Source organism: Stigmatopora argus, chromosome 8, assembly GCF_051989625.1.
Source record: "Stigmatopora argus isolate UIUO_Sarg chromosome 8, RoL_Sarg_1.0, whole genome shotgun sequence".
NCBI classification, from domain to species: domain Eukaryota; kingdom Metazoa; phylum Chordata; class Actinopteri; order Syngnathiformes; family Syngnathidae; genus Stigmatopora; species Stigmatopora argus.
In genome coordinates, this window is record NC_135394.1 from 4,074,753 (window position 1) to 4,087,992 (window position 13,240).

Here is a 13,240-nt window from a genome sequence, read left to right on the forward strand (position 1 = left end):
TAAATATGTATGAATCAAGAAATGAAATGGGTTTCACCCAATTATGTACAATTTCTGTAAAAAGGGGAACCCCTTCACGCTGTTGCAGGCAAAGGGTAAAAAGAAAAACAATGAGTGAGAACCTTCTTGATGACCTAAATTATGTCATGCTTTTTATTCTACATGCAAGAAAAAAATAACTTAATATAAAAACTGAAGTACAATCAGAAAACAAATGGATAAGTTGATGTATTACTGAGCTTTGGACAACTTGCAAAGGGATTCAGCTTCGCTGTCAGATTAAATGTATGTTTGCTGAGACTGCATTCAGGAAAGAAATGTATGGTTGATTAATTTCCCCGAGTGTACGATAGTGTCTTTACCAGCAGAGTAACTGGGGGTTAGGCAGCACATGCTCCAGTCGATTGTAGTTGGTTATGCTGAAGGTTAGCACGGCGGGGGACGGGTTATTGGCAAAGTGCCGTGTGATTCCCGCTGGAAACGACAAAACCATCTCACCTATGATCTTCACAACACATCTGGGAGAGAAGAGGGAAGGGTTATTGAAAACTCTACCAGAGAAAGAAAATATAGAAGACAATAAAAGTTCAAAGCACGAATATACATTATGGGAACATGCATCCACCGCAACATGACATCATTTTCTTGGTCGTGCTTTTTGTAAGATAAGATTGTAAGATAAGATGACAAAGATGCTTGGCAATTGCTTGTTCATATTGTATCAGATTTTGTAAGTATAGAAACATTGTAATCATAGAAACTTGACAACGATTCATCAGACTTTGCCCAAAGTTTGGTCGTTGTCATGGAGACTTGCCACTGATTAATCAGACTTCACCCAAAGTTTGGTCGTTGTCATGGAGACTTGACACTGATTAATCAGATTTTGCCCAAAATTTGGTCGTTGTCATGGAGAATTGACACTAATTAATCAGACTTTGCCCAGAGTTTGGTTGTTGTCATATAAACTATACTATACTCTGTTTTCCTATAAAAAGACTGACCCACTGTTCATTGGAGAGAGTTGCAAGGACAACAGACTGAACGGTTCACAGCTGTTCGAGCTCTCTCCCCATCCTGCAGTCTGGTAATAAACCTATTTCCTATTAAATTGATCTCACTCTTTCTTAACGTGTTCCTGAAGTTGTATTACAGATCTAACACTTTTATCGCTTTCTCGGGAGCTCCCTTTTTAAGTTAACTCTAGTGACTAATAAAGCACAATCAGTAAAAAGCTTCCGATCGACTTACTTGCCAGGGTCGGCCCCTTTAAAGAAGGCATTGACTGTCTCGGTAAACGCAGCAGCCACAGGGAGCGTGTCCTGAGCACCCATGGTGAGCGGACTCGGCCCTCTGGAGCAGCCTATTGTAACAAGCATCACATATTAATACATCAAAATGATCTCTACTTTATTTGTAAATAATGTATTAGTTTCTGCAGCAAAATAAACTTAATATATAAGAGAAGTAGTATATCTTTTAAAGTCATGCTGGAAAAACAACAACCCAAAAACAAATATGGACAAAATGAGCAACAAAAGCTTAAGGTGCAAAGAATAGAGAATTTTGTAGTATAAACAGTATTTTTACTAATTCCTCTCTGCTCTTTGATTGTGAATAAATTATTTACATGTAGTAAGTACTATATTTGTTTTAAACATTTGTTCATGTTACGATTGAGTAAGAGGCTATCATAAATATGTGCAAGCTTTTTTTTTGGTTAAAATTGAAATGTTTTGAGACAATCCAAACACAGAACAGTACTAGGAGGAACTAAAAAAAAGATAAACAATGAAAGGAAATGGTGCAAGAGGTCGGGTGAAATGCACAAAATGTGACAAAGCATATGTAATGAGAATCAAGAAGAAGAAATAAATTGTAAAAATGAGACCACAGCATTAGTCGTTGCTTATGATGGGGCTTAGCCACATGTTAGTGACGGCAGAGTAGAGAGATGGGAGTCATTTTTTTTCAGGAACAGAAAAAGTCGAGGAGACAGGAGGAAAGTGGGGTCAGGCCAGCAACCAAGCTTGCACAAATGAGCCTCAAAGAGTGTGCGTTAGCACTATTATTAGCCCTGTTGCAGAAAATAACTTACCTTCAAACGTTAAATAAAACTTCCCTCTGTCAAACCATACAAGGGATGGCTGGTCATTCTCTGCGTAGGGGTAAAGAGGTGGGGTTGAAGTACATAGGTGGGGATGGGACGTTGGGTGGTAGAGGACGGGGATGAATAGGAAGAAAGGAATTCAAGGAGGTGGGTGAGAGGGGAAGGAGAGAAGGATAGCGTGAGTCTCACATGGCAGGTCTGTCACGTCACTGTGAGGTACAACATAGGTAGAAGCCGGCGGGTGTGGATGGGGGAGTGAGGACCACGGCAGCCATGATGGAACACAATGGGACAATATGGACATGGATATTTTTTGCTGCCGAGTTGAATGCCAACAGTGGAATACAGCATGAGAATATTTACACTCCTACATTTTATAATCCAAGTTTGATTCTATTGTATTTTGTGTATAAAGTGCATTGCACTAATCATGTAACAATAGTGAACATTGTCAGCAGATCTGTTCCAAGATAAAATGGATGAGGGTTTTGAATGCAATGCCTAGCGATGGCCTGTAGGAGGCAGCAATGAAACCTGCACAGACTTGTGCAAGAAAAACTGATTATCAAGCACATAACTTGTAACCCTGAGCAAAACAAACTATGGAGATCGCTGTGGAATTTTTAAGGCTAGATGTTACTGAGGCTATGCCATAAATCTAGGCTATAAATTAAAAAAAAACTCTAAAACTTGGATTTTGGAGAATAGAGCATCACACCATACATATAGATCTACTATTTCATGTTTCTCTACACCACAGATGTCTTCCCTTGAAGCAATGTTGGGGGAATCCAGCATTAGGTCATGAGGAAGGGGCATTCTTATAAGACTCCACTACTAGCGTGTCAGCAGACTCATGTTTTTGATACCACTGAATAGAGCTAGCAAGTTATAATTCCTAAAATTGATTTGCAGTTAGTTGCATGCAATAAATTGAACATAGATCTTCATGTTTTTATTTATTTATCTGTAAACATCAGTAAGATCGACAAGCATTGAAGCATTGCTCAATATTTTGTAAGGTATATTGAAATATGCCTTTGTCGTATTGGATGATTCTCTTCAAGCCGCAATACCCAGCCCTAGTCATTTCCGTTTCATTGAGATTTTATGTCAAGTGGTAACCATCTAGAGAGGAACTACAGAGTAATTCATGTAAATTTAGCAAGCCATTCTTACGATGTATATTGTGAGATGTAAATCAAGATTTGGTGATTGAAACACAAACTGTGGCTGACAAAGGGAGCAGTACATGGCGCCTCATGAAAATGACAAAATGGCAGGTGCTCAGATGGCGAGGGAGGGTAAAAAGGCTGTGTTTTACTGGATTGACAGATCTGAAAGGAAGGGTAAGGTTTAAGAGAGAGAGAGAGAGAGAGAGAGAGAGAGAGAGAGAAAGAGAAAGAGAGAGAGAGAAAGAGAGAGAGAGAGAGAGAGAGAGAGAGAGAGAGAGAGAGAGAGAGAGAGAGAGAGAAAGAAAGAGAGAGAGAAAGAAAGAGAGAGAGGGAGGGAGGGGGAGAGATAGAGAGAGAGGATGAGGTAGAGAGAGAAAAAGAGAGAAAGAGAGAGTGAGAGACAGAGAGAAAAAGAGAGAAAGGGAGAGAGTGAGAGACAGAGAGAAAAAGAAAGAGAAGGAAGAGAGAGGGAGAGAGAGAGAAGCAAAACCCAGCACATATGATCTCAAGGGCACACATACAAGTGCATATTCAGAAAAGGCATTTGAGAGTGCCTGTACAGCACTCTGAATACACACTACAGTACGTGTGTTAGTGAATGCAGGTTTCCATGGTAACATGGTGGGGGCTACAAATGTGCAGTGGTGAAACTCAAGTCTCAAAGACATACTAGGGAGATTTGTGTTCGTCATACATGACAAGTGGCATGACACGATGCAACTGAAGGAGAACAAAATATAATAACACGCTTGAAGGAAAATGGATCATAAAAATGGGAGGCTGTTCCAAATACTTAAGTTTTTGAGAGATCTGCCATGACAACAGCAAAGGGAAAAAAATAACAGTTACATTTAAAAATTGTGTGGTGGGTGTGGTATTTCTTACATTTATGAGAAAAAATCCTTAGGTTAGTGTCTATTAGGGGCAATGACAGGCGTTTGTTTTCTTTCATAAGTGAGTGAAGAAAAGGCTATGGAAAGGGAAATCTAGATTCCTCTTTGATACCAGCTCACCCACAAACTAAACAAAATCCCAGATGAGTGTATGACAATGAATGGATGGATATAGAGTGAGATTACTACTTACCATTTCAACTGCCCCGTGATACCCAATAAGGAATGGTTAATCTATTTTTTTATGTCTAAAATTACTAATTATAACAGATGCTACCACCACACACACGAGTATCAGCTTTAAATACATGGAATATTATGTAGACCATAAATTTTGGCAATGCCTCAACAAATGTCTCAGTTTGTCAGATGGGCAATTTGGAGAATTTTTATGGTATTTCAGCTTGGTAGGGGCAGCTTTCATCTTCCACACATAGTATCGTTGTGATTTGGAAATGTGGAGCAAAAAGCCATATTAATTTTGATTGCCAACACAGCTTTTAAACTACCAAACACCATTAGGCAACTGCCAAAGAGCGATGCAAGCATCCAGTTTACTGACACAAATTTCAATGACATGTACTGGAATAAATTGATTTAACTCTCTCATGTGCAATGCTGGTGAAAAATATTAAATAAGGCCACACCCCCCCTTAATTCCATGATGACATCCCTACTGTACCTGGAAACGAATCAAAATGTCTCTCAAATGAAGGCAGCCTGTCTACATAAGCATCGTCTTCTGACAAGCCAAAGGACAAATAAAAACATGGGTAGGAAAAAAAGAGCAAATCAAATGACTGAAATAACACATGAAAACTTAAAATAACATTGAGAAAAATAAATAAATACATTGAGAATCTCCATTCTGCGTTTCTGCCTTTAAGAGTTCCACTGATTAAAAATCGATTTTTAAAATGAGCTTGCAAGTAGGAATCTTGATCTAGTTATCTTACTTTCAATGTTTGTAAATTCGTTGTTATCCTTCTGTTTTGTTGCAAATCGGAAAACTGACATTGTTAATGAGATTGTTTCAAATTAAAAATTGCCACTCCTTTTAGTAGTAACATAACATATGTTTCAGACTACAAGTCACACTGGCCAAAGAATGCACAATTGAAAGGGAAAAATATATACAAGTTGCTTTAAATTGAGGGGGGGGGTGCAGTTTCTTAAATAATCAAATACCAAGACCAAACATCAAATATGTGTAAGTAATAGTAAAATAGAGAACAACAGACTAAATCGGCACCTGGTAATGTTAACATAAAGAGATTTTTTTTCTTCTTTAATGACTACAGCCTAAAAAACAACATAAGCTGTTGGCTGTCAGTGAAAAAAATAAACACAGTAATCCCTTGAATACCGCAGTTAATGTAGACCAGACATGGGCGCGATAATCGAAAAATTGCGAAGTAGGGTCACCCCTTTTTTTCGGTGCAAGAGTGGCTTGAGTTTATGAGTTTCAGTGTGTATTTTCACATTTTCATGAACTTTAAAAATAAATAAACAAACAGCAGAAAAAAACAGTGTATTTGCGATAACTGAAGTCGCGATAATCGAGGGAAGACTGCATATATAGTATATCGCATTTGAGTGTAAGTCACAGGCCCAGGCAAACTACGAAAAAAGTGTGACTAGAAAATACATACGGCACTAATAATGAATAAATTCAATACTATTTCCTATGTACTAATGTCTTCATTATTACTAATAAATATAAACAATGACTTTTTTGAAGATGGGGAAAAACTGTTTAGATTTTTAAATAATATGTTAAGCCATGCACTATATTGACAGCAAAGTTCAGGGACACACAACGATGTACAAACCTGATACAGAGAGGTCCTTACTGACGGTAGGAGTGGTAGCAGCACTCAGGGAGTTGGTGGAGGAGATGGAAGAAGTACTTTCTGCCCGAGCCAAAGGTGCAATTGGAGGCGGGCTTGCTGAATGAATTGGTGGACTAAATGGTCGATTCTGGTGAGAAGTGGGAGGGGGGACAATACATTTTTAAACAATTAAATCAACCTTACATAAGGTAAACTGTCCTTAACCAAATGGAATCTTTGTCCTTTGGAGTAAAATATTTTTCTTCTTTTGATGTTAGTTTTTGTTTTTTCATCTTTAAATACAAACAAATGTTACCCGGCCCTTTATGAAGCCCCTCGCTCCAAGAGGTCGACAAAAAAAAACCTGCAACCGGCGGGGTCCCGCCTCTGTCAGTGGGGTCAGCCCTGATCAAACCAAGTCCTTGGAAATTACAACCGCCTCACACCCGAGAAGCCTGACCGATCACACCCCTGGTGTAAACAATATATACGAGCACAATCTTAATTTATATCTGTTAAGATATTATGTATATTTTACATCTTGTATGGTGTGTTGTATAATGTGTTGAGTATACATATGTCATAACAGGTTTTAAGTGTGCCTTAGACTCTGAAAAGTAAAGTGCATTGCTCACTTGGAACAAAAGAAAATAAATTGGGTATCATTAAAAAAAAAAGAATGAATAATGTTCCAAGGTGCAAAGATAGGGTGTAAAACTGTTAGACTATCTATCGCAAAGGCTTTCTTTTCATAGTTGTCTGTGATGGCAAAATAAAATTCATGAAAATGATTAAATGAAGCAGATGTGTGGTACTATTCTCTACATTTACAAGAAAAACTCTAATCCGGTCAAATATACGGGCCATGACACAGACAAGGTACTGCATACCTAAATATGGCCAGTAAACAGCTTTTCACTTGTGTCCAGATTAAAATGGGTAGCAAAATAATATAATTTTGAAAATCTGAAATATACTTACAGTATCTCCTACACCTGGCTTTCCTGGAGGAAGTTTGGGTCTTGATGGGGGGCGGGGTGGAGGAGGGGGTGGAGTGGGGTTGACTGTTGTAGGCGTCGCAGGTCGCACTGGAGAGGACGAACCTGTAAAACGTGTAGTGTGTTTAATCTACTGGAAGTAACAATTGCATCACCTTCACAGTCCTGAGACCGAGGGTTCGATCCCAGGTCTGGACCTTCCTGTGTGATTACAGGTTCTCCCCGGGCTTGCATGAGTTTTTCTCCGGGTACTCTGGTTTCCACCCCAGATACCAAAACCATGCAGGGTAAGGCTGTTTGAACTCTAAATGTGAACGTGAATGGTTGTCTGTGTCCTTGTGCCCTGTGATTGGCTGGCCACCAATTTAGGTTGTCTTACGCCTGGTGGCCATAGTTGGCCAAGTTGGTTTCCCTTCAAACCAATGAAGAAGACACCTTTTCATCAGTCTGATCTCGTACAAGTGTAATCAGTAGATTGAAGTCAAATGCTGCTTGTTTCAACTGAAAAATCATTGTTTACACTTTCTGTGATATATGTATTGGGTGAAACAAAAAATACCCTCTTGGCCCACTGTTTAATTGATTTAACAGCCCTGAATTTAAGTATGGCTTGAAGGGCTAAAATGACAAATTATCTAATTATAATATAATCTTTTAAAATCACAAATTTAGCTGAAATATGCACACACATTTTAATATCGTTTTTTGGGGGGTTCCGCATGGTGGAATTCTGGCTACTGACTCACAGGTCTGAGACAAATGCTTTGTTGTAATCATTTACCTGATTCAAATCTGATTTTTTATTGTATTTACTCTGAAAAGTTGAAACTATGGGATGCGCCATATGTGAATCCCTGACTTGTTAAAGTCAGCAATAATGCTTACACAATAAAATTAAAGCTTTCAGGGTAACTTTTTTCCTTTTTATACATTGCGGTTACTGTTAATCAATTGTTCGGTCAGCTCAGTTCCCTTTGAAACAAGCAATATTGGTTTGTTCTCTGCACTTAAAAATGACTATTTAAAAAATTCAGTCAACTTACCACTTGTCGTTGCACCTACTGAAGTTGGACCAGGTGATGAGACCACCGCTCGGTACGTTGGAGGAGGGGGTGTTGGAGGCGTAGTTCTGTTTCCCTGACTTGCATCTTTGGGTGAAGTTGCACGTTCACCTTCATCCTCTTTGTTTCTGGTTTCATCTGTATCCTTTGTCTGGATCGGTGGAACAGAGGATGTTACCAATTCCTTCTCGGGTGAAGTCAATGATGGAGGCGTATTTGATTTGGGAACTGTTGGGATGCTGGTCGGTGAATCAACATGTGGATAAGTTGAAGTTGGAGATGGGAGGTCCTTAGGTGAAGGGTGTGACGTTGTGGTAGGCGAGCCTTGTTTTTGGTCCTTGGGTGTAGAAGGGCCAGTGGGAAAATGTGCCGTTGGTTCCTCTGGAGGTGAGGAGGGGATTGTGAGTGGGGAAACCTGAACCTCTTTTGAAGAAGGTTTAGCGAGATGAGGTGCTGTGTCTTCTATAGGAGGGGGTGATACAGGTAAAGGCAGGGCAGGAAATTCTGGATTAGGTGGAGAGGCTGGTAATTGTGTTGTTGATTCCTCTGGAGGTGGTGGGGAAAATGAAGCTGCAGGTACTGGCTCCTTTGGTGGAGGTGAGCGGTCAGTAGATTGCTCACTAAAGCACACCCAGGTGTCACCTGCATCCTCTTTTGTAGAACAAGCCTGCTCTGGACCAAAGAAGTTATCCAAGTCAACTATGGATGTCTTTCTTGTGGAATTCTCAGCTTCTGTTCATAAAAAGACACAACTACTCTTTAATCACAGATTGTTCGGGAGTTTTTTGTGTATTTACAAGGAAGAGCTTCCCTGAAACACAAATAGACAAGGCAGTGACAAAAAGTACAATTTAATAGATGGACATCAAGGACTTAAGGTTCCTGCCACAGCTTTTCTTATATAACAGTGTTGGTTTGATTGAAGTATGAATTAACAGTATGTAGCTCTTTAACCCAATTCATTTAAATGCTTTTGTCATTTTTAAATCAAAGTTATTGTATTCCTGAAAGGTAGTTTTACTCATTTCCATTTCAAATGCATTGAAAACAGTGTCAGTATGTATTCATTTTAAAACTGTTCAAGCAGATTTTCTAAATATAAATTTCAGGATCAGCTTGTTAAGAGTGAAATGTTAAGCTTCATCACTTATTATTCTCAATGTGGCTTAATTAGCCTGAGGTAAGACATTGGATGACATAGAAAACCCGAATTCACATTAAAGAACTTGCTGGTACGCTTCCCGAATATTTGTAGTTTTAGTGTACATTGAAAAAACTTTGGAATATAAAATTAACTAATATTAATGTTCGCATCAGATTAAACAGTTTACAAAGAAATGTTCATGGTCAGTACAAATACAAAACTATACACTATATTTATTTTATCGAAATATCTCTAGTCTGAGATTGTGAATACCTTTTTATTGAAATATCGTTAGTCTAAGATTGTGACTATCATTAGAATTAAGCCCAGAATTTAAAAACTTAAACATGTTACCAGTGTCATTTGGAGAGGGAGCATCTGTTGTCAGAGGAGATGTTGGGACATTCTTCGGTGGAAGTGGTGGTGGAGCTGCAGACATTGCCAGTGAAACAATTAAAAAACATCAGTCGACATTTGTACTATAATATGAAAGTTTGGATGATGTGATCAGATTTAATGCTTAGCGTTCAACCACAATAAATTAGGCCATGTCCACATTGCACTGGCCTCCTACAAAAATTCACATTTGATTATCAAAAAAAGAACTGTTAAAAAAACCCTTCTACATTCATCTCTAACTAGCTTGTAATTAACATTCAAACATTTTATATTCAAGCTGTTGCCATTTGGTGCAGCATATTAAGACAATTTAACTGTGTACACCTCATATTGTTTAGATTGTGTAAAATGTATTATTTTCTATTAGTGTGTGATACTGACTGATATCAGCCAATGCTGATACAGTAGTGATATTTTTTTTTATTGCAATAAAAATATTCAGGAGTAAACTGATTTGACTATGTTGTTTAAATACCTTTTCTAGCATATCATTGGCTATCAGTAGGCTCTAGTTAGCCAATAGCTTTGGCATGGACTTGAGAGCCAGTGAATAAATTCAAACGTGGAGATTTTTTTTTCTAGAGGTTTGGACATGATTTTTATAAAAACAACTTGTTCACTAAGAAAAATCATTTGAGATAAATTGAAAATGTTGTATACGTGGACATGACCTAAAAGGTGAAAGATGACCCAGGAAACAGTAACCATGCAACATAGCACACCCACTTACCACCATACAAAAAGGATGGAAACGTTTAAAATGTACCATAAAGTGTTTTCATGATTTGTTTTGAAATAAATGAAGTAAATGCTGAAAACAACTCATTGCTGAATGGCTGAGTTTTAGCAATAAACTCTCTTTAACCTCCTTCGCTGGCAGGATTTTGAGGGCGAGTCTAAACATTGAGTCGGGTTTTTTAGCCCTCTCTTCCAACTACATGGGGACAAAGCACTCTCAGTGGCTATTAGGCATGACATTACCTTTCTCATTCAAACCTTGACAAACAAGCTATGTCTACAAGTGTATGTAGATCTTCCCTCACTTGTTTGTGTTTTATATTATCTTGCTACAATAAAGCACTCTTGAGAAGCCCCAGTGGCAGGCTGTGCATCGGGCTGATTCGTCACGGTCTACAATTCCGCCCAAGGGTTCTGCCGGGGTCCAGTTGAAGCTGCCTGGCCGCCAAACAGTGGCAAGTTATCTGATTGTTGTTTCTTTTAAAAGGTATATTCACCATCTACTATATTGCTAAATTGGTAGTCAAACTATGTCTATAATCCTAGCGTTACCTCCAAAGGTATTTAATAGCGAAGTCTAAATAAAATGTGGCTGACAGAAGAGGTTCTCTACGCCTGCTGGGCACACGTCAGCATGGAAGTGAGAGCGAGGCGTGCCAAAAATGTGGTTGGAACGGAACTCCTTTTTCCTGTGAATACACCAAAGATCCCTTGTTGGAATTGTGTAGCGCAGGGGTCCCCAAACTTTTTTGCTCCAAGATCTACTTTACAACCCAACCTCCCGCGATCTACCTTTTTTTATGGGCCACCAACAAAGCTCAGTAGTTATGTATGTTGATATACCTTGCAACATTGCATGAGCCTATATAATGATCCCTCAACATTGCGGGTTAAATTTCATGGATTCAGTGTATTGTGGGGTTGTAAAAAAGGACGGTCTATCCAAGGAAACCAACAGACTGGATGCAATATTGTCAATCTACCAATAGATCGCGATCGACGTATTGAGCAACCCTGGTGTAGACATAGAAAATAAAACAGACAAGTAGCATCTATTTTACACGCTGTAAGAAGTAGCGGTAGGTGATTGATAGTTTGCACATTAGCTGGATGAGGTTTTAGCAAAGTCAGCTGATACGACAACAGCACCTCAGACCTGTGGGGCAGGCTTATATTCCCCACTCTGAACCATTATGACATACACTTAACAATATCTTTATTCATTCCCATATAGTAGGTTTCTTACAACACTATATTTTGGACAAGCCAAATACAGTGGTACCTCGAGATACGAGCTTAATTCTTTCCGGGACTGAGCTTGTATGTCGATATTCTCGTAACTCGAACGAACGTTTCCCATTGAAATGAACTAAAAACAAATTAATTCGTTCCAATTGTAAATTCCTACATCGACAAAGCACTACAATTTAACCATATACAATATTCCTGTTTCAGGAGATGGATATAATGTAGATGAGTTGTGAGATGACTTGATGGGCATATGTAAAGTCATCAAGGAGATGGAGAGGCACAGCAGAATAAGCAGGAAATTCTAAACTTACTTCCTGTGGGGAAAGATCTTGGCAAAGGAGACTCAGGCTCTGAGACAGAAGCCCCCCACACATCAGACTCAGATAGAACCACTTGGTTCACAAGGGGACAGAACACCAAAATGCGAGTGTTAAAAACTCAGATAAAATAAAGATACATTTTGTGCACAAACAGTACCATAAATTGCATAATGATTTAGTAATGTTTTCTACCTTTGCTCTATATTTTGAAGTAAAATATCACGGCGCATCTGCTAATAAACATTATTAAGTCTTCTTTCATTTGTGGAACTTTACAAAAATAGTACAAGTACAAAACATTAGTTTTCAGACTACAAGTCGCAGATTTTTTTAATGTAGTTTGCTGGGAGTGCAACATATGCTTAGGAGCGATTTAGGTGTGAAATTATTAAGATGTTATTATATAATTTCACGTTATTTTTAATCCACGAAAGGGCGCTCGAGGCCTGTGTTGATAATTGCAACATTTCTTATACTAATTTTCACAAATTATTTTTGTTTTAAATGCCTTTTAAAATGATGTCTGTTTTTTGTTTTGGATTTCATCAAAATGAGACTCAGTGCAGCTTATATATATTTTTTCCCTTGCATTGTTCAATTTTTGGTTGGTGCGGCTTATAGTCCAAAAAAATACTGTAGTCTAGACACTCGCAGATGATTGTCTCATACCTAAATTTATTTCCTGAATAAATACATGAATAGTGGTAGTTAGGCAACAGTGAAGAGCTTCCCTGAATTCTGCATCAATAAATCCAACAGGCTTGAATAATAGCTGCCGACAACAGACTCTGCATATAAAAAAGCTTCACAGAGCAAGTAACAAGGCTCCAGAGTGCCACTTTAAATTGTGAAGCAGGGCATTTGCCTATTGGTGAAAATATAGTGGGGAACAAAGTACTACAGAGAACAGGATTTGGCACTTGGAATAAATAATAATATCATCCTTTATGTATACTTTCAATTGGGAAGAATGCAAGGAACAACTTTTCACAATATAATGGTGCTTGGATCAGAAAACCTTGCATCACTATAGAAAAGCCAATTAAAATATCCAGTAAATAAGATTTAAAAAATGAAATTACCTTCTACTTTTTGTTCTCCAAATGCGGTTTCCAACGGGGGCCCAAACAAATTTTCAGTTTCTTCCGAGGCTGGGGTCTGCTGACTGTTGCATGAGGAAAAGATAGTACGTTGTACTAAATATCATCGAAACACAATTCATGTGATCTAATCATTCAGGACATACAATAATAATGAGATAGGAGCTCAATGCGTCCCGGGACCAAGCGGCTTTCGAATGGGAACTTGCTGCTTCCCCT

The 13,240-nt window shown here is 38.5% G+C and overlaps 1 protein-coding gene across 1 annotated transcript in view; it reads right to left on the bottom strand.

Annotated features, from left to right (window-relative positions):
- Positions 1-13,240, bottom strand: part of sgip1a (SH3GL interacting endocytic adaptor 1a) — a 43,764-nt gene that overhangs the window by 4,936 nt on the left and 25,588 nt on the right. Inside the window, exons 10-19 of the mRNA XM_077606794.1 lie at positions 13,004-13,086; positions 11,913-11,993; positions 9,568-9,642; positions 8,052-8,801; positions 6,992-7,113; positions 6,011-6,158; positions 4,861-4,920; positions 2,099-2,158; positions 1,252-1,363; positions 363-518 (exon numbers count right to left, since the gene is read on the bottom strand). Coding sequence (XP_077462920.1) covers positions 363-518; positions 1,252-1,363; positions 2,099-2,158; positions 4,861-4,920; positions 6,011-6,158; positions 6,992-7,113; positions 8,052-8,801; positions 9,568-9,642; positions 11,913-11,993; positions 13,004-13,086 — 1,647 coding nt within the window. The remainder of the gene's footprint in view (positions 1-362; positions 519-1,251; positions 1,364-2,098; positions 2,159-4,860; positions 4,921-6,010; positions 6,159-6,991; positions 7,114-8,051; positions 8,802-9,567; positions 9,643-11,912; positions 11,994-13,003; positions 13,087-13,240) is intronic.